The sequence below is a fragment of the Cervus elaphus genome, chromosome 25 (assembly GCF_910594005.1).
Source record: "Cervus elaphus chromosome 25, mCerEla1.1, whole genome shotgun sequence".
NCBI lineage: Eukaryota > Metazoa > Chordata > Mammalia > Artiodactyla > Cervidae > Cervus > Cervus elaphus.
This window is the reverse complement of record NC_057839.1, coordinates 59,326,833-59,347,233: the sequence shown is the minus strand read 5'-3', so window position 1 is coordinate 59,347,233 and position 20,401 is coordinate 59,326,833. Positions and strand designations below refer to the sequence as shown.

Genomic DNA, 20,401 nt, shown 5'->3' with positions numbered 1-20,401 from the left:
TTAACCCAGCCTGTTGGAGAAGGAAATGGCATCCCACTCCAGGGTTCTTGCCTGGAGAATCCCATGGACAGAGGAGCCTGGCGGGCTACAGTCCATGGGGTTGCAAGAGTTGGACACGACTTAGTGACTAAACCACCACCACCCCAGCCTGGATCAGAATCACCCACAAGGTTGAAAAAATTACAGAACTGACAGCAATTCTCATTTAGTAGTTCTACAGTAGGGCCCTAGAATCTGTATTTAATAAAAACCCTACTGGTAATTCATATGCCCAACCAGAGATAGCAACCCTGAGTTACACCAAGGTGCCCTTGCTGGTTTTGGTTGTGGGGTCATGGCTAGTTTTGGGGAATACGCTCAGTGTGCAGACCCTTTCGCTTACATGCCTGGAGGAAGCAGAGAGAGGGAGTGCGGGCCACGTGTGACGGTACGGCTTTCCTGTGGAAGAAGACTGGCCCATCGAGGAGCCGGCCGACCAGCGTGGTTGTCTGCTGTGTGAACAGCCTTGAGTGCACGACTGTCCTTCCAGACTCGCATTTGAAGTCACTGTGTTGCCATAGAGATGTTATGTAGTGTTGAAGGAGATTAGAGAAATCACGTCGTAAATTATCAGCACAGATGGCTTGTAATTTAACACTCTCCTAGCCCGTGTTCTTTGTACTGGTACTTGAGAATGCTTGAAAATAACAGTTCTTACTTTGTTTTTCACCTGTAAAAATGGCAGCGTTCATACTGTGATTTGAAATGGAACTTACCATTGCCACCCACACACACAGTATACGAAGGCAGTGACAGGTGGCAGAATACCTGAAAACATTTTGGGAGTGGCCTCTTTACCTCTACCTTTAAAACTCGCATGTAATTTGCTTTTCTTTTTTTCCAGTCCACTTAGATTTCATACTTTCCCTTATTATTAGTATTATTTTTAAAATTTTTATTAATTAAAACCATTTTTTTTCTTTATGGCTGTGCTGAGTCTTTGCTGCTGTGTGGGCTTACGTTAGTTGCATGAGCGGGGTCTGTTCTCTGGTTGTGGAGCTTGGTCTTCTCATCACAGTGGCTTCTCTTGTTGCAGAGCACAGGCTCTAGGTGCCGAGTCTCAGGAGTTGGGACTCGTGGGCATGGATGTTGTGGCCTGTGGGCTTAGTTGCTCCATGGGATGTATGATCTTCCCGGACCAGGAATCAGACCCGTGTCCCCTGCATTGGCAGGTGGATTCTTAACCACTGGACTACCAAGAAAATCCCCTCTCCCTTATTATTTTGATAGCACTATTCAGGGATAATTTGTATCTCCTGGCTTGATAGTAAAAGGAATATAAGATATCGTAGATTCAGGCAACACACTGACTTTCAAGGTGTTTTATATGTGATTAACAATATAAAGGGTATTTTCCATAAGAGATCTCTTTGAAACTTTTTCCTCTTCTGTTTTAATCTATGAACTGATGGGTCGCTCTTAAAAGATTATATCCCTCATCAAGGAAAATTATTCTTTCCCTCTTGCAGGGAACTAGAGTTCTGAAATGGGCATGCATGTAGGCATACACACACACATACACGCACATGCACGCTTATAATTTACATTGTGTAAATGCGGAGAGTAAATGTATATCTAAACCACTTTAAATTAGGAAATGATAATCCTATTAATATAATTTAAAAATTCAGTAAAGCCTTTTTTGATTTTTAGGTACTTGGGGTTAGTTATAAGAACATAATTCTTAGATTTTTTTTCCCCCTCACATTCTGAAAGTATCCAGAATTAACAGGCTATCCCTACATACATTTTCATGAGTCTCATGTCTCATTTCTGTAAGCAGTTATTTGCAAAAAGGAAGAAAAATTAACAAGTTTTCCTGTCTCCAGTTCGTTCTTGACTTGCTTATATGTGAATGTGACGTTAACTGTACAGGGCACTTCTCTGAGGCTCTGCCTGTGTAAGTACTTTTTATGGGCCCGTGCTGCTGGTACGGGTGGTGGTTTCTGATGCTGTTGAGTAGTAGAACAGGGAGGTCAGTTGTGAACCCAGCTCTGCTGGATGTAGTAATTCCTTCAGGATGAATCATTCAGTATAAGTCTTTTGACACCTCTGTGTCAGTGCTGGAAAATTTAACAGCAACAACAAAAACCTTGGTAATTATATTGAAAAGCTTCTGAAAAATAATCTCACCAGAGGCCTCAGAGCCATCACAGGAGCGAGGAGGGAAATGTCAGGAGTTAAGCCCCAGTTTCTCTGAAAAGCATGGCACACCACTTGGCAAGGTTGGCTCAACCTCCTGGGAACCATTCTCTGTTGGCACTGGCATGAATGAATCAGGGTGAAATTGCCCAATTATTGAAATGGATAGCTTGAGGGGAGGTTATTTGGCTTGTAAACCCACCTGTCATGGTAATGAGGCAAAACTGATGGTAGAATCTGCTCAGGATCTGATTTACATCAAGGGAAGAAAGGCTCCTGCTGCCCAAACCCAGGGTCTTGTTTTCCTGAGATTGCTTTACGAATGTTTGGACAGTGCCCTCCTGGCCAGTGGGATTTGGAGAGTCACTGAGTAGCTTTCCATGAACTTACTCCTCGTTAGCAGGAAAGGCTCATCTTTTCCCTCTGGTCAGAGTTGGAACGAGTCCTGTTTTGTTCCTCTCGTGAACCCACTGGCGTTGGTGTGCTTGTCTGTTTCGTCTTCCAGGCCTCTAAACCCATCTCTCTTTTGCTTGCTTTGTTACCTCTGCAGGAGGAATTTCCTCATGGCAGTGTCTGCACGCTTAACGCACGTTCAGCCTTTTACCCTTGGTGTCCCGAGGTATTGCTGTCATCTTGCTTGTTAGAAACACTTAGGACACGTGCGGCCCCCAGAACCATGGACAGCAGGACAGGTTGGCTCTTTCCAGTTGCCCCTGGTCGTGTATGGCCGTGGAGCTCTCTGAAGGAAGGATGCTCTCAAGGAAAATGAATGAACACAAGCTCCCCCCCCACCCCCACCTTCCCAGGAGCTGTATTTTATTTCATTTTTCCTGTTGACCATCCATCTTTCATTCAGAGGCTCTGTCTCTGCGTGTCCTTCAGAGGGACTTTCTTTAGGAGAGTGACTCACCCAGAGTTCATTCTCACAGCCTTAGTCCTTCACAAACAGAGCCCCATCTGCCTCACTGAAAAGTAAGCTTTTCAGAAAGGCCCCTGAACCCTGTAAATAGCTGTCACCAGTGCCTTTGTTGGAAGCTGTGTGTGGCTCTGAGCCCTGGGTTCATTCACCTGTCCTGGGTTTTCTGGCATCCAGACGAGATCAGGTCAGCTAGAATGGGACGGATGGTGGCTGCCAGGGGCACACGCCCTGATTCTGGACCTGTTGCGGTAGCCAGTGCCATTCTTCATGAAACAGACTCTCTTCTTTTTTAATCCCTTGTTTTCTCACTTTTTTCCTGCCTCTTATGTCTCTTCTCTGATCACTTCAGAGTGACCACACCGCTCCCGGGCCATTGCTGGACTTGGCTGGAGGCAGATGAGAGTCCGATTTCTGGGTCAGGCACTTAGGAGCATCCACAGCGAGGCTCCCCGTGGAGAGTCTTGATAAGTAAAGCACTGGCACAGGTACAGTCTTGGACTGGGGGAGCAGCGATGCCCGCGGAGCCCCCTGCCCTGTCCCCAGGCCCCTCGTGAGGCCCCTCCTGTGGGTCCCCTCCTGTCTCCTCTGTGCCTTTTCACCTGGCATCACCCCTGACTCTGAATCTTTTTCTACTTGACACCTTTTTAAAAAAAATTTATTGTATGCCATACCACACAGTATGCAGGATCTTGGTTCCCTGACCTGCCCGACTCTTGGCGACCCCATGGACTGTAGCCCTCTAGCCTCCTCTGTCCATGGAATTTTCCAGGCCAGAATACTGGAGTGGGTAGCTATTTCCTTTTCCATACACAATGCCTCTTTAACCACAGGTATATCTAATGTAAAACTGGCATTGGATGATGATCTTTGCTAAACTTTGTTTAGCAAATAAAATACCACTAGTTCTGACTTCGGGGGTAATTCGATTCCTCCCGCTGAACTGCGGTATAATTACTCATCACAATTAAGTTGGGCTCTGTCACCCCAGCATCAGGTACTTTCTTTCTGATATTTTATTTTTTTAGCTGTCATCGACATCAAGGCTAAACTTCACTCATGGTTGTATCCCCAGCACCCAGCACCCAGTCGGTGCTTATTGAACATTGGCTGGAGGAACAGGCAAGGGCAGGCGCATCCGAGGGTGGGAGGCAGATGTTGGCTCGAGGCCCAGATGTCTTTCTGGTGTAACATCCTCTCTCGTGCCGGACGGTGGGAGGAAGAGAGCCGGCTTCTGCACCTGGGGCGCGTGCATGCAAGCTGCCGGCCGGCCGGGTGAGGAGAAGCAATGGCCCCTCTCCTCGTTTGGCTGTTTTCGTACTTCTGTGTTGACCTGCTTACTGCTGTTTACTGTTGAAGAGTTAGCTACTTCTCCAGACCCACGACACCTCTCCCACTTGGCAAGGGGACTTGTCTCCCTTGCCATCCCCAGCTCCATCTAGCCTGGCCAGGCTCAGCAGATTCCGTGTCTGCTGAGTGACTACTAGGTTTGATCAGTTGCAGAGGAGAGTGAAGAAGCACCTTTTCTCAAGGTTTCCTTTGAGATTGGGATCTAGTCGCTGGTGAATGTTTTTGTTCCAACGAATTGATTTCCCAGTGGGTAGACTGTGGAAAGGTCGCGTTGGGGAGTGAGAGTGCTGGTTTTCTAAGCTCTCGGGAATGTTTTCTTAGGAGAACTTTCCATCAGCCTGCTAAGAAAGTTTCAGGTCCTTCTCGGCCTTCCCTTTTCCATACCTCGCTTCCATTTCTGAGACTTCCCCTCCCTTTTAAGGCTTTAGTTACAGGAATCTGAAAACAGGCCACAGGGCCTTTTAAAATTATACACATCAATATGAGGCCAACCCAGTTTTTCATAAATAGGTCAAGCTGTTTCTGCAAAGTCGGGTTTCAAAAACACTCTCTCCTTTAAAAGAAAGAGGTATTTTAAGGAAAGATGAGCCCCCAAGCAGGCAGGCACAACCAGTGTTCAAAGCTCAGCTGTTGGCAGGGCCTGAGACTCCAGGCCGCAAGGAGATGCTAATTTCTGGGGCCTATCTTGGACGGGCTACCAGGTGCCACAGGCGTTAATTCCCAAGGGAGAGTCTGCCCTGGGCCACACATGTTGTTGGGCCAGGCTGGGCGTGAAGAGGAAGGCAGGGGGCAGACCTGTAAGGGGCTCTGGGTCCCGGAGAGGCAGCTTTTGAACGTGGGCCGTGAGGAGCAAGCGTTGCACTCAGGGAGCGTAGCGGAGACAGATTTTCTTCAGTTGACCAAGTAATCTTGCTTCATTTAACTACCAAACATTTATTTCTTATAGAGAGATCAACTTAAACATCTCCCTGAAGTTCATTTTTTACTGATGTTGTGCTTTCAATCTCTGTTATCAGAATCAGCTGATAACAACCTGATGTTGTGAAGGCATCTGAACGGTAGCACCTCAGGGGAGGGAAGAAACTTTGGTGGGACTTGCAAGGAGGCACTGCATGCTTATTTGAGAATAGATACCCTTGATGAATGGTGGTCATCTGTGGCGTGCTCCTTGGAAAAGTTTCTTGGACTCTGTCTCATGTTTGTAAGGTTGAAAAGAGGTCTTACTAGCTGTGAAGACTGTGTTCACAGGTGTAAACATTCACAGTATCACACCGAGAACATCGCCCTGAAGTAGAACATCGCCCCGAAGTCACGGATGGAACGCTTTATCATGCATCTCATGGGCCTCATCACCCGTGAAGAGTGTGCTCGCCAGGTGTTCAGTTCGCCACCAAGTTTTTAGTGCTGTTAACGTTAGGGACTCTTGAGAGTCCCTTAATCTGCAAGGAGATCAATCAGTCTTAAAGAAAATCAGTCCTGAATATTCATTGGAAGGACTGATGCTGAAGCTGAAACTCCAATACTTTGGCCACCTGATGCAAAGAACTGATTCATTGAAAAAGACCTTGACGTTGGGAACGATTGAAGGCACGAGAAGGGGACGACAGAGGATGAGATGGTCGGATGGCATCACCAACTCAATGGACATGAGTTTGAGTAAACTCTGGGAGTTGGTGATGGACAGGGAGGCCTGGCGTGCTGCAGTCCATGGGGTCGCAAAGTGTCAGACATGACTGAGTGACTGAAGTGCACTGAACATAGCCTCATGCAGGAGATGCACTCTGAGTTTTACCCTGAGTTCCCCCCAAATAGGGAGGCCCCACATAGGTGAACTAAGTAGATGCTCCGCAAATGTGTTATTCATCACATTTTTAGAATAGGAGAGTCTCCGATGAATCTTGAGTATATTGCAGTAGAATATGACTTATAAAGCCTGGTGTAGATCTGCTCATTTTTCCATTATGCTTGATTTTCAAGCTGATCTCTACCCCACAGTTCCCATGCAGTGGAGTAACGCGTTTGTGTTGCTCCGGGTCCTGTGTTCCTGCCCCGGAGAGTCTTGTGTGCGCGCATCCGCTCCTGCCCCCGATTCACAGGCAGCCCTCTGAGCCAGGCTTTAGTCGGTTGGGTTTGTTTGGCTTCTGTGACTTGGTGGGTGCCAGGGCTTACGAGTTCATGCCGCCACTTGGCAGTAGGAATGTTTAAATTCATGTTCCTGTGTGTCCGTGTTTTTTCATTTTAGTTACTGGTTGATGTCTCAGCCTGGTTGTTGCAGTAACCTGTGTTGAGAATTGCTGGTTAGAAATGTCACGAGGAAACCCAGATTCGTGTGTTGTTCCTCTCCTGGGGCAGGCGGTGGCCTTTCCCACGGGCCTGGGGGGACAAGAGAGCCTTGGAGCAGGAAGGCTTTGCCAGCTTCCCGCCCGGATCTGAGAGCCCGTGGTCACTGGGTGCCCTCTGCAGCCGGCACCCTCAGGGCCACTATGTAGAGGGTCAGGATTTTGATGTGTACTGTTTGAGTGTTTGACTTTTCAACTAGGTTATTTGAGGTGAATGTGTGGATTAAGTTTCTTGTTCTTTGGGTAGGACAGAATTAAAGGGAAAAATCTAAGCCATCCTGGTCTGATGATTTTGTTCATCACTCCTGTTACAGTCTTCATGGGTATTAAGACAGCTTTGTTCCATTTTTCTTTTATAAGAAGGTCCCCGTTTTTATATTTTTAACATTTATTTATTCGTTTATCTGGCTGGCCTGGGTCTTAGTTGCAGCATGTGAAGTCTTAGTTGGGTCATGTGGGGTTTCTTCCCCTGACCAGGGATTGAACCCCAGCCCCCTGCATTGGGACCATGGAGTCTTAGCCACTGGACCACCAGGGAAGTCCCCCTGTTTTTTTTTTTTCATGTCATGCTTTTTATTTTTATGTCATATTTTTACCTCACACAGTTGTGCTTGATGGTACAAGAGTCGTATTTTTAAGAAAGTGTTCCCACGTTGCCGTGTCCTTTACTTTTGTGGGATGATGTCATTTCTGATGATCACTGATTGATGTCTGAACAGCTCTCTTTCGATTCCAGGTATTATTTATAGTGATTTTAAAATGAGAGATTTTCTTTCAAAGGTGGGAAATTTGGGCTACGGCTCTGACTTTACCACTGAATCCCAGGAAATAGCTTGCCCTGTTTCATAAATTCTTTATATGTTGGCTTCTCTTGAAGTGATTATCAAGTCTGTGATGTCCTTTGTTTTATTCAACTGGAGTGCTCGAGTTGTCATAAAATGCATGTCAATGAGATGCGCTGTAACTTGCGTTTATTCTCTGCAGTGGTGGTAATAAAATTGTCTGCTACACTTAATTATGATTTCTCATATTGGGTTCATAGTGAGTTCTTAAAAACTAGGATCACCTGCTAGTTGATTGAAATCTACTTTTGGGAAATTAAAAGTGGTAAGTACTTAATGGTATTTTAGGATTAGCTTGAAAATATTTTGTAAGTTAATAGCACTTGGATCCCATGATGGTGTTGTCACCAGCTGTAGAGTGATTTGGTTGTTAGACAAGGTGTTTTAGAAAGGGTTTATTATTAAAAACAGGTGGTGGCCAGCTTTTATAGATGAAAGAGAAGGTAGTTGAGAAAAGCAGGGTTCCAGGTGATTAAATGGAATGTAGATGAAGCTGGGGAGAGGGAGAGAAGGAGGTCACAGGATGGGAAATCAGACCATGTATTAGGGATTTAAGAAAATGCTTTAAGCAGTGGTCTCCAACCTTTTTGGCACCAGGGACCAATTTCGTGGGAGACAGTTTTTTCCACAGACCCAGGGCAGTGGGAGATAGTTTTGGAATGGTTCAAGCACATTACATTTATTGTGCACTTTATTATTATTACATCAGTTGCACCTCAGATCATCAGGTATTAGATCCCAGAGGTTGGGGGACCCTGCCTTATAGAACTCCCATATAATATTGGGGTGTATTTTCTGTATTTCGCTCAAAGCAGAGGTTCCTATTGTGACATGTTTTGGTTTTTTTAAAGAGTTTCATATTAGACATATTAAAGTTTTTTGTGGTTAGCTTTATGATGTAGATAATAGTTAGCTTTTTCTTAACACATTCCATGGAGAGAGTGTAGTAATTTATATATACCGGGGTTAAAAAGCTTTGGTTTTATTTAAAAATTTGATATACTTGCTTTCGATAATCTTTTGCTAGTTCCTGAATCCTTCACCATTCAGTTTTACATTCTGTTTTACCTAAAACACTCTTTAATGCTCACTTAATCATTCACACATCACACATTTCTTGAGCACCTACTGTGTGCTCAGCAGTAGGTAAAAGTAAAACCTTTTTTGGAGTTGATTTGAAGTTCTTGAGAGAGAATATTATATACATAGAAATGTATTTTATCACTTTTCAACTATTTGCATTCAATGTATTAAAGTTTAAATACCTATTTTAACTTGCTATATTATTTCAGCATTTGGTGAAATGAAGATAGTATATTAGCAATTGTAATAATGAGAAATTAATTGGAGTGTGACCCTGTTTCAGCATTTCAGTTGTTCAATTCTGTCTAGCCTTGCCCTGAGATCAAACATCATAAAGGTATTGGGGGAAGAATTGGAGATCTTTCTAGGCCTGGAGTAGTAAAGACACAGAGAGTATCCAGAAGACCCAGCCAAGTCTGATTTACCCAGTCAAATAACTAAGTCAGACATCTGGTTTGTACTTCAGTTTGTATGACCAGAAAGAACTGATTGATGTTCGACGAAAGCTATACACGTGGCAGATTATTTATACCGTTGTAAAAGAAGCAAAACATTTGCTAATAGCTTGCCGCAGACGTGGCGCCGTTATAAGAAAGGCCTGTTGCTGAGTTTCTCACTGTCCACTCTGAATAATTGGTGGTGGTGTTTGGTTGTGAAGTTGTGACTCTTTTGCGACCCCATGGACTGTAGCCTGCCAGGCCTCTTTGTCCATGGATTTTCCAGGCAAAAATACTGGAGTGGGTAGCCATTTCCTCCTCCAGGGGGATCTTCCCGACCCAGGGAATGAACAGTCTCCTGTGACTCCCGCATTGGCAGGCGGGTTCTTTACCACTGAGCCACCAGGGAATACTTTTGACTAAAACTACAGGAATGCCAACCTAAATTTTTCAGCATTTGAAAGACTCTGAAATTGTACCATTTAAGGTCATGCTGGCTAGCTAAACTTTATAACATTTGATTGTAGACCCTAAGCTGAAGAGCCCGAGGTCAGAATTAGGCAGTCTGCATTATTTGGGATAATGGAGGACAAAGGCAGGGTTTAGCCAGTAGCTGCTCTTCGGTCCGTCCTGTCTTTTTCATTACTCTGCCAAGCACAGATGAGAGTCGCCCACAGAGACGAGGAGAGCTTGCTGCAGAGGAATTGTTCAGTAGACCAGAAGTGTGTCTGAAACCTGACGAGGACTGGTTCCTTGCTGTTTCTTGGTATTTCCGGTCTGAAACCTCTGCCCTGGTGATAAGGTTAGAAAGCAAGAAATCAGCCCTTGCTAATTCAGATAAAAAATGCTGGCATCGAGAGTACGGGCCTGGGACCGCTGGAGGCGGCTGTGGCGGCGGCGACTGGAATAACTTTACAAAAGGGAAGATAATTTTCGTCTGCCCTTTCCACCAGAAATGGCCAATGTACTCTGTAACAGAGCCAGACTGGTTTCCTATCTCCCAGGATTTTGCTCTTTAGTTAAAAGGGTTGTCAATCCCAGAGCCTTTTCAACCGCAGGATCTTCAGGTTCTGATGAGTCTCATGTGGCCACTGCACCTCCAGATATCTGCTCTCGAACAGTTTGGCCTGATGAAACCATGGGACCATTTGGACCTCAGGATCAGAGATTCCAGCTTCCTGGGAACATAGGTTTTGACTGTCACCTCAATGGGACTGCATCACAGAAGAAAAGCCAGGTTCATAAAACTTTACCTGATGTTCTAGCAGAACCTTTATCGAGTGAAAGACATGAGTTTGTTATGGCACAATACGTGAATGAATTTCAGGGTAATGATACACCTGTTGAACAAGAAATTAACAGTGCAGAAACTTACTTTGAAAGTGCCAAAGTAGAGTGTGCAATCCAAACATGTCCAGAGTTGCTGCGAAGAGATTTTGAATCACTGTTTCCAGAAGTAGCCACCAACAAACTAATGATTCTGACTGTAACACAGAAAACTAAGAATGATATGACTGTTTGGAGTGAGGAGGTAGAAAATGAAAGAGAAGTGCTCTTAGAAAAGTTCATCAGCGGTGCTAAGGAAATTTGCTATGCCCTTCGAGCTGAAGGCTATTGGGCTGACTTTATTGACCCATCATCTGGTTTGGCATTTTTTGGACCATATACAAACAACACTCTTTTTGAAACAGATGAATGCTATCGACATTTAGGATTCTCTGTTGATGATCTTGGCTGCTGTAAAGTGATTCGTCACAGTCTCTGGGGTACCCATGTGGTTGTAGGAAGTATCTTTACTAATGCTACACCAGACAGCCATATTATGAAGAAATTAAGTGGAAACTAGCAGTAGTGTCAATTAATTTGATCTTCTGCTTGTCTGTAACATTTGGGATGATCCACAAGCATTGTCAAAGGCTTCCGTTTTTAAAATTTACTCCCTTGTAGGTATTTATTTCAACATTATGGATTTACAATATTGGCAAGTGGTTTATAATTTTTAAATTTCAAATACTCATATTATCATTAAATACATGTTGAGCACATCCACATTGTACAGAATGTGATAATTAACATGTAACCAGGGTATGATCTCATATTGCTATTTCTCCCCTTAATTGGAAAAACCTCACTTTTAATTATACCTCTCCAAAAATAAATCATACATTTGGCTATGGAAAAAAAAAAAAAAATGCTGGCATCAAAGCCCAGAGGGTTTGTGTTGTTTTGTGCATATAAATGAGAAGCGTCCATCTCTATAACTCTTGCCTTCCTGTGATGGTCAACATAAATCTAGGTAGAGCCTTGCTTGTCGTTTGCAAATGCAGCATTATGGACGAACCCCCAGCAGTGACCACTCAGGGCTCTAAGTAAGGTCACTGCAGCGAAGTGAGACAAAGGAGCCTGTGTGCTGACACTTCAGCCTCACTAAGGTGGAGATTCTTCATGGCCTTTGGGAAAAGATCCCCTTTATGATGCTGCTAGTTTCTGGGGAAGGTAGCTCTAGTTGCCACCCATCCCTAGTGGTCTAATACTCAGTGGCCCTGGTGTTTCATAGTTTGCACTTGAGGAGTTACATCACAGCCTGGCGTATACTTTCAGGGCCTGACTTGGTGAAGGCTTTTCTGGCTCCTGGGGCAACAAAGGGAATTTATCCAAAGTGTGTGGGGCCTTCAGTCTCCTGGGGAGGGGTGGGGTGAGGGGAGGGAGGGGAGGTGGCCTCGTCTCCTGGTGAGGAGGTGCTGGAGGAGAGGGCTGGTGCCCTCTCACAGAGCTGCCCTAAGCCCATCTCTGTTTTCTGTTTCCCCCTCAAGTCGTCTTTGTGTCTTGTCTGTCTACCTACCCAGCCTACTTTACCTTGCTTTCATAACTTAAAGAAGGGATTGACTAGCAGCTCAGAGAAGTTGGTCATCTGGGGTCAGGGGCACACACAGGGCTGCCCCCTGAATCCTGGCCTGGGAAAGATTCTGCTCAGAGCTTATGGTCCCCTGCCTAAGAGCCTGGTTCTCAGTGACTCTTAAGACATTCCATCCAAAGGTAGAGCTCAAAAAGTCAAGTAAGTAATGCAGTGTCCAGAGTACGGAGATTTTGGCTGGAGTGAAGAAACCCATGAACTTGGATGGGAAAGAAATTAATTACATCTTTATTTTTTCCCAGCTCTCCAACTAAATACGGTATTTCTTTCCATCGTGAATGTAACGCAGTAGTTCTGGCAGCACCTGTGACTTGTCATCAGTGGACACCACACATATTTTCAAATTCTGTTATGTGTGCTTAACTGCAGAGGCCTCAGAGTTTCCTTAGTGCTCAGCACTGATTCACATGTCAGTGGTTACTAGACTGGCTGCTACATCTTGTTTCGTGTGTCCTAAAGAAGCACAGAAATACTTTGAAGTCTTTAGATGACTTCGAAAAACATGGTTGATTTTCTGTGTAACGTTATTGTTTTTCTTTTATGTATTTGAACACAGTATTCTGAGAAGAGATCCATTAAGTGTCTCCAGACTGCCCCTGGTTAGAACTCCATGACTTCCAAAACATTGTGAGCAGGAATTGGACCACAAGTTTTCTTCTTGAGACTATCAGGATGCAAATATTTTCTACAAGTTTTCCAGTTTCCTTCTAACTTTCTCCACTCTTTACTTAGAATACCCTTTCCACAATTTTTACTTTAAAAAAAAAAATTCTTTAAGGTCTAGGAGTGGAGTCCAATTCTTGTTTCTCTTTTGTGTAAATTGTATGTTCTTTGGAGCTGATGATTCTATATTATTATGGTATTAAAATTCAGTGATATACCAGCATAAAACTAGGTCTTGGAACATAACTTCAAGATGTGGAAGCAAGATCCGTTTCATAAACCTAGTTTTCTCAGGATCAGATATGATGAGGCTCAGTTCACTTAAGTTTGCCTGGGCATTTTGAATAAAACTCATTTTATCACATTGACAACTATACAGATATTTTGGGCACCCCCCCCCGGCCCCAAAGTGGTAATGTAGGCTTTGTCTTGTATAGTTGACCATCAGTCCACTTATATGACCTCAGCATAATTTATGAGAGTCATGAAAATATATAGGATATGTTGACGCGTGTGTGTGCTGGTTGGGGGAGATCATGCTTATGAGAAGAAAGTTCACAAAATACCGTGTTACAGTAAATCTGTATCTTTGCATCAGAAATAGTGATATGTTATTTTTTAGAGGTGACTACATTTTAAATGAGAACCATAGTTCTCATTAAAAAATACATTTTTATGCCAGTTCTTTATAAAACAGAGGTCTTAAATTCCTATTTATGCTTTCAAAGATGATTTTAAAAGTTAGATACATTGAGCCTTTCAAAAAATAATATTTTTGCTTAATGCCAAGTAGTCGGAGCTAGCCAAAGCATTTAATTTTTCTTTACATCATAGTCACTTGGGTTTTGGGCCTTAAGTCCCATCTTTATGGCCATTGAACATTTGATGCATATATTGAGAGAATTGATATTGAATATATTAATTTAATAAATGCAGTGGTCTTCTGAAACACTTGACCATTAAATTCAGTTTTCACAAGGGTGTTTTTAGATGAGCACAGACAGCCCGTTTCCCATAGTTTCCCTGTGGCTGGTTTGTCCCATGGACTCTGCCCTGAGCTTTGAGAGAGGAAGGCGCCCACAGCAGTGAACATACAAGGACGCCCCGGCGGCAGGGGATTTATTCAGGAATCCACTTAGGTGTTGACAACAAATGAATATTCATGTATTTAAAACTTTCATAAATAAATTGCCACATTTACATTTTGTTTTCTGTGGCTTATATTTCACACATTTAATGATTTCAAAGTTTAAAGATCCCATTTTATTTTTTTGTATAATGATGGAATGTGAATATTTTCAAACACACAAAATGTCATGAAAATTTCAAACACACAGAGACCTTGTTACGGCCCTGCTCCCTTTCTGGTGCTTGTGCGAGTTTCACGCTGCTGGGCTCTGGCTGTCCTGAAGCTTGGGGCACTAGAGACACACCTTCCCTGCTGGAGCTCCTGTCCTGGGACCTGGGGATTTGGACGGCCCAGGATACTGACATTTTAAAGCATGCTGCCTCCAGTTCACTAGGAAATAGGGAAATATATATATAAATATATAAGGTATTATATATAAATATATGGGCTTCCCTGGTGGCTCTGCAGTAAAGAATCTGCCTGCAATGCAGAGATGTGGGTTTGGTCCCCCGGTCAGGAAAATCTCCTGGAGGAGGGCATGCTGACCCACTTCATTATTCTTACCTGGGAAATCCCGTAGACAGAGGAGCTTGGTGGGCTACAGTCCCTGGAGTTGCAGAGTTGGACAGGACTGAAGCAACTGAGCATGCATACACACACACACACACACACACACACACACACACATACAGGCATATATACATATATACACACACACACACACACACACACACACATACAGGCATATATACATATATACACACACACAGAGGCATATATACATATATATATATACAGACACACACACAGGCATATATACATACATATATATATACAGACACACACACAGGCATATATACATATATATACACACACACACACAGGCATATATACATATATATATATACACACACACACAGGCATATATACATATATATATATACACACACACACAGGCATATATACATATATATATACACACACACACACAGGCATATATACATATATATATATACACACACACACACACATACATACAGGCATATATACATATACATATTTAACATATAAAATAGAAATGATAGCTGACAGAGGAAGAGGAGAAAAAGAGATGGAGCAAAAGAAAGACGGTCCCTCTGTGGGCTGGGACCCAGGACCCCTTGGAGAGGAAGAATTGCTCCCAACTCTGCCAAGGGCTCTCACTTCTCTGGTCACTGTGTCAGGCCCCTCAGGGTTATTGGCTGAGTATTTTGGCTGCATACTCAGCCAACAGGTTGTTGGGTCCGCTTTGCATCTGTATGTGCGTGCTAAGTCGCTTCAGTCGTGTCCAACTCTGTGTGACGCCATGGACTATAGCCCACCAGGCTCCTCTGCCCATGGGATTCTCCAGGCAAGAATACTGGAGTGGGTTGCCATTTCTTGCTCCAGGGCATCTTCCCAACTGAGGGATTGAACCTGTGGCTCTTAGGTAAGAGCATCTGTAGGATGTAGGATGTAGGACTTGCCCTGAAATTTCCACAGACCTGTTGTTACAGTTTAAACAAACCAGCAAAATCAGTCAAACTCACTGCAAGGATTTTTATCAATGTTGGTGTTACATTTACTTACCACTTAGTATCATGGATGCGTGCATGCTCAGTCGTGTCCAACTCTTTGCAAGCCTGTGGACTGTAGCCTGCCAGGCTCTTGTCCATGAGATGCTCCAGGAAGAATAGTGAAGTGGGTTGCCATTTCCATCTCCTGGGATCTTCCTGACCCAGGGATCGAACCCAGGTCTCCTGCGTTGGCAGGCGGGTTCTTTACCACTGAGCCACCAGGGAAGCCCTCTTGATTGATAAGCTGATTGTATAATTTATGGTCTAAACAGAGACACTTTTATGAAAGAGGGGTTTACTGATAATTATCTTGGAACAATAGGGGTAAGCTGGGACTGTCCCTGCTGAACCAGGATGTAAGGTCCGTTGACTCACTGCCCTCTGTTTTCTAATTGGCATTTACAGAGGATGAGAGTCATGTTAAGACATTCATGACTCCCGTGGTGAGTGTTTTGTGGTTTATTCCTAACTTGGATACAGTGATGTGTGACTCAGTGTGGGGCACACCACGGCATTGACGACTTGCCGAGAAGAGGAGTCAGGCGAGATGCTGCTGAGTCAGAGCCCCTGTCAATGGGGGTCTGTTTCCAAACAGACCTAAGTGAATTCAGAACCCGCCCCAGCCCCTTGAGTGGCTGAATCGCCCGTTTTATGTGGGAGCTAAGTGGGACCGGAGCCGTGAATCAGGGTTTGTCAACACTCAGGACCTGGCGTGGGGCCTGCCCTTCTTCACAGGAACTCAGAAGGGGGTCTTTGTGCCCACCTCCCTCCCCTGGGACAGAAGAAGGGTGGTGAAAAAAAGCTTTTTAATCTCCTCCTCTTCTGGGCGTGTGAAGTTATTTTGCTCAGAGCCCTCCCCCACTCCTGGCCTGCATGTCTCCTACCCGTCTCCACCCGCTCCTAGGTGGGTCTGGTGTCCCAGAGTGAGAAAACACTCCTCTCCAGCGCTTCAATTCCCTGCCTGGAGCCCCTGGAAGCTTTTCCACCGTCTGTTAGAGGAATTGGTCTGTATTTGTTCTCAACTGTTCTGTAATGCTAGGTTAAATCCGTCTCTAAATGTGATTTTAAAAACCATCTAGAAATTAAAAAATGCATTCTTTTTCTGCCCTCGGGACTCTTCAAAAGGAAAAGCATTTACATAAACAAAGCAGAATGGATGCTGTTAAAAGCATTATTTTTATTCTGACAATCTGGAGTTTTCTATGTATTGGACATGTAACATCCTTAAAGTTTACCTGATCCTTGGAAGACATGTGGGTGAAGGACCAGTTCACTGGAATACAGTCCTAGTCCAGTCTGTGCATTATATCCCCTGGTTTCCTGGTACAATCTCCTGGAATAACCTAGATAAAAAGCTGGCTACATGCTGATATTTTCAGTCTGTGTGGCCTCAATTTGTGAACTGATCATTACATGCTGCCTGGAGCTTCCTATTCTCATTGGATTAAACAAGATTATTTTGAAGGGAATGGGGCAAAAGAGGCTAACTGACTTTACCCCTCTGTTTCTTTCACTGTGCTGAGCATATTGAGTTAAAAGGAAGCTGTCAGTGTTCTTATCTAAATAAGGTTCACTTGCTTTTAAAAAAAAAATGTAACCTAAATTGGACTTTGCTGAGAATCTCATTTTGTGCTTAAAAAAATTCACGGAAGTAGGACGTGTGTTTAGAGCTGTCTCATCTCAAAAGACAAGAATACATCTCAAAATAGAGAATATAGGTGGATAGTTTTAATTTTCTTCTGGAGTTTTTTATTTTAGTTGGCTTATATTTCTACATGGGATAAAATATTTAACTTTATGCAGTGAAATTCTTTATCAAAGAGCTAAGGTATGAAGAAGACGTCTCAGGTGGCTCAGTGGTAAAGACTCTGCCTGCCAGCAGGAGACCCAGGTTTGATCCCTCGGTTGGGAAGATCCCCTAGAGGAGGAAATGGCAACCCACTCCAGTATTCTTGCCTGGAGAATCCCATGGACAGAGGAGCCTGGCGGGCTACAGTACATCGTGTCACAAAGAGTCGGACATGACTTAGTGACTAGATAGCAGCAAGATATAAAGACCATTCAAGAAAATTGCATTTGTTCAATTCACTTTTAGAAATTTTAGGGAGGTTCCATTGTATGAATTATATTAAAAAAAAAACAAAAAAACAAAAACTAACAGTGGACTATTCTACTTCTGTGTATGTCTCAGCCTCCTACCTTTTCATAGGACATGCAGCTTGCATCACAGCCTCTTTCTCAGTAATAGAAGAAGACATCTTATTTAAGCAATACAGGATGAACCTGGCTATTTTCTCCAGATAGCATATTGTTCTTAGGTGCCTTGAGATGTGTAAGGGAACACTGGAAGGGCTCAGGCGTTGGCCTGGTCGGAATGCTGGTAGTGCCTCTCCAAAGGCTGGGGCATCTGTTGAAACTGAAGTTGGGGCCCCACTCAGCACTTTGTGGACACTGCAGCGAGATGAGCCTGGAAGCTGGCCACCTGTTCCTGTCAACTGTTGTTTTCAGTTCCGTTCAGTCTCGAAATTGTGTCCGACTCTTGACCACAGGGACTGCAGCATGCCAGGCTTCCCTGTCCTTCACCATTTCCCAGAGTTTGCGCTAACTCAGGTCCACTGACTCAGTGATGCCATCCAACCACCTCATCCTCCGTCATCCTCTTCTCCTCCTGCCTTCAGTCTTTCCCAGCATCAGGGTCTTTCCTAATGAATCCACTTTTCACATAACGTGGCCAAAGTATTGGAAATTCGGCTTCAGCATCAGTCCTTCCAGTGAATATTCAGAGTTGATTTCATTTAGGATGGGCTGGTTTGATTAACCAGCTGCCGTTAGCTGCCTATTGGTCCTGATGCTGGCGGGTAGAACCTCACAGGTGTCCTGTGATCCATCACATCTGAAGACCAGTGCTGACCCCCATGCCAGGCTGTGAATGGCTGTGGGCAGGCGGCACAGGACCCTCAGGTAGCGCATGTGGGCCTGTGTCCAGCACCCCCGGGCAGCTGCACTGCAGAAATCCCTGTTTGAGGGCCATTGCTGTGCACTCGGAATGCTCTGGCTTCCTCACGCTTTGCTTTGTAGACCAGTGTCAGGGGCATTTAAAACAGACTGGAGGATCTTAGCCGAGTTGAGGATCTGAGTGGATAAGCCAGAGCAGTAACTAGGCACAGTGGCAAGAACTGAGTATCCGAAGAGTTTCATGTGTTGGCTGTGCCATTACGGCTTGTCAGCTCTGCACCTGCCCTTTGCCGAGTACGTCCTTGGCTAGGGGCCAGGGGTTGTCCTTTTTTTAAAAAATTTTAATTTTTAAATTTTAATTGGAGGCTAATTACTTTACAATATTGTGGTAGTTTTGCTGTACATTGACATGAGTCAGCCACGGGTGTACATGTGTCCCCCGATCCCGAACCCCCCTCCCACCTTCCTCCCCCAACTCATCCCTCTGGGATGTCCCAGCGCACTAGCTTTGAGTGCCCTGTTTCATGCGTTGAACTTGTACTGGTCGTCTATTTCACATGTGGTGATATACATGTTTCAATGCTATTCTCTCAAATCATCCCACCCTCGCCTTCTCCCACAGAGTCCAAAAGTCTGTTCTTTATATCTGTGTCTCTTTTGCTGTCTTGCATATATGATCATCATTACCATCTTTCTAAATTCCATATGTATGTATTAATATACTGTATTGGTGTTTTTCTTTCTCACTTACTTCACTATGTATAATAGGCTCCAGTTTCATCTACTTCATTAGAACTGATTCAAATGTGTACTTTTTAATAGCTGAGTAATATTCCATTGTGTATATGTACCACAGCTTTCTTATCCATTCATCTGCCGATGGACATCTAGGTTGCTTCCGTGTCCTAGCTATTGTAAACAGTGCTGCGATGAACATTGGGGTGCACATGTCTCTTTCAGTTCTGGTTTCCTCAGTGTGTATGCCCAGCAGTGGGATCGCTGGGTCGTATGGCAGTTCTATTTCCAGTTTTTTAAGGATTCTCCACACTGTTCTTCATAGTAGCTGTACTGGTTTGCATTCCCACCAACAATGTAAGAGGGTTCCCTTTTCTCCACATCCTCTCCAGCGTTTATTGTTTGTAGACTTTTTGATAGCAGCCATTCTGACTGGCGTGAGATGATACCTCATTGTGGTTTTGACTTGCATTTCTCTAATAATGAGTGATGTTGAGCATCTTTTCATGTGTTAGCCATCTGTATGTCTTCTTTGGACAAATTTCTGTTTAGTTCTTTGGCCCATTGTTTGATTGGGTTTATTTTTCTGGTATTGAGCTGCATGAGCTGCTTGTATACTTTTAAGATTAATTCTTTGTCAGTTGCTTCATTTGCTGTTATTTTTTCCCATTCTGAAGGCTGTCTTTTCACCTTGCTTATAGTTTCCTTCATTGTGTAAAAGCTTTTTAAAGTTTAATTAGGTTCCATTTGTTTATTTTTGCTTTTATTTCCATTACTCTGGGAGGTAGGTCATAGAGGATCTTCCTGTGATTTTATATCAGAGCATGTTTTGCCTATGTTTTCCTTTAGGAGTTTTATAGTTTCTGGTCTTACATTTAGATCTTTAATTCACTTTGAGTTTATTTTTGTGTATGGTGTTAGAAAGTGTTCTAGTTTTATTCTCTTACAAGTGGTTGGCCAGTTTTCCCAGTGCCACTTGTTAAAGAGATTGTCTTTTTTCCATTGTATATTTTTGCCTTCTTTGTCAAAGATAAAGTATCCATAGGTGTGTAGATTTATTTCTGAACTTTCTAGTTTTTTCCACTGATCTATATTTCTGTCTTTGTGCCAGTACCATACTGTCTTGATGACTGTACCTTTGTAGCATAGTCTGAGGCAGGTTGATTCCTCCAGTTCCATTCTTCTTTCTCAAGATTACTTTGGCTTTTTGAGGTTTTTTTGTATTTCCATACAAATTGTGAAGTTATTTGTTCTAGTTCTGT

The 20,401-nt window shown here is 43.8% G+C and overlaps 2 protein-coding genes across 5 annotated transcripts in view; both read left to right on the top strand.

The window, feature by feature from the left end:
• The window catches only part of TRIO (trio Rho guanine nucleotide exchange factor), a 354,591-nt gene that overhangs the window by 17,514 nt on the left and 316,676 nt on the right, over nucleotides 1-20,401 (top strand). The gene's annotated exons all lie outside the window — the stretch shown is intronic.
• On the top strand, nucleotides 9,861-11,324 carry LOC122683491 (methylmalonic aciduria and homocystinuria type D homolog, mitochondrial-like). Its single transcript, XM_043887112.1, has one exon. The coding sequence runs from the start codon at nucleotides 10,104-10,106 to the stop codon at nucleotides 10,992-10,994; it is 891 nt and encodes a 296-aa protein (XP_043743047.1). The 5' UTR covers nucleotides 9,861-10,103; the 3' UTR covers nucleotides 10,995-11,324.

What these genes read in the sequence shown, in the direction of transcription:
- LOC122683491 (XM_043887112.1), top strand. Translation starts at nt 10,104, where the DNA reads ATGGCCAATGTACTCTGTAACAGAGCCAGACTGGTTTCCTATCTCCCA.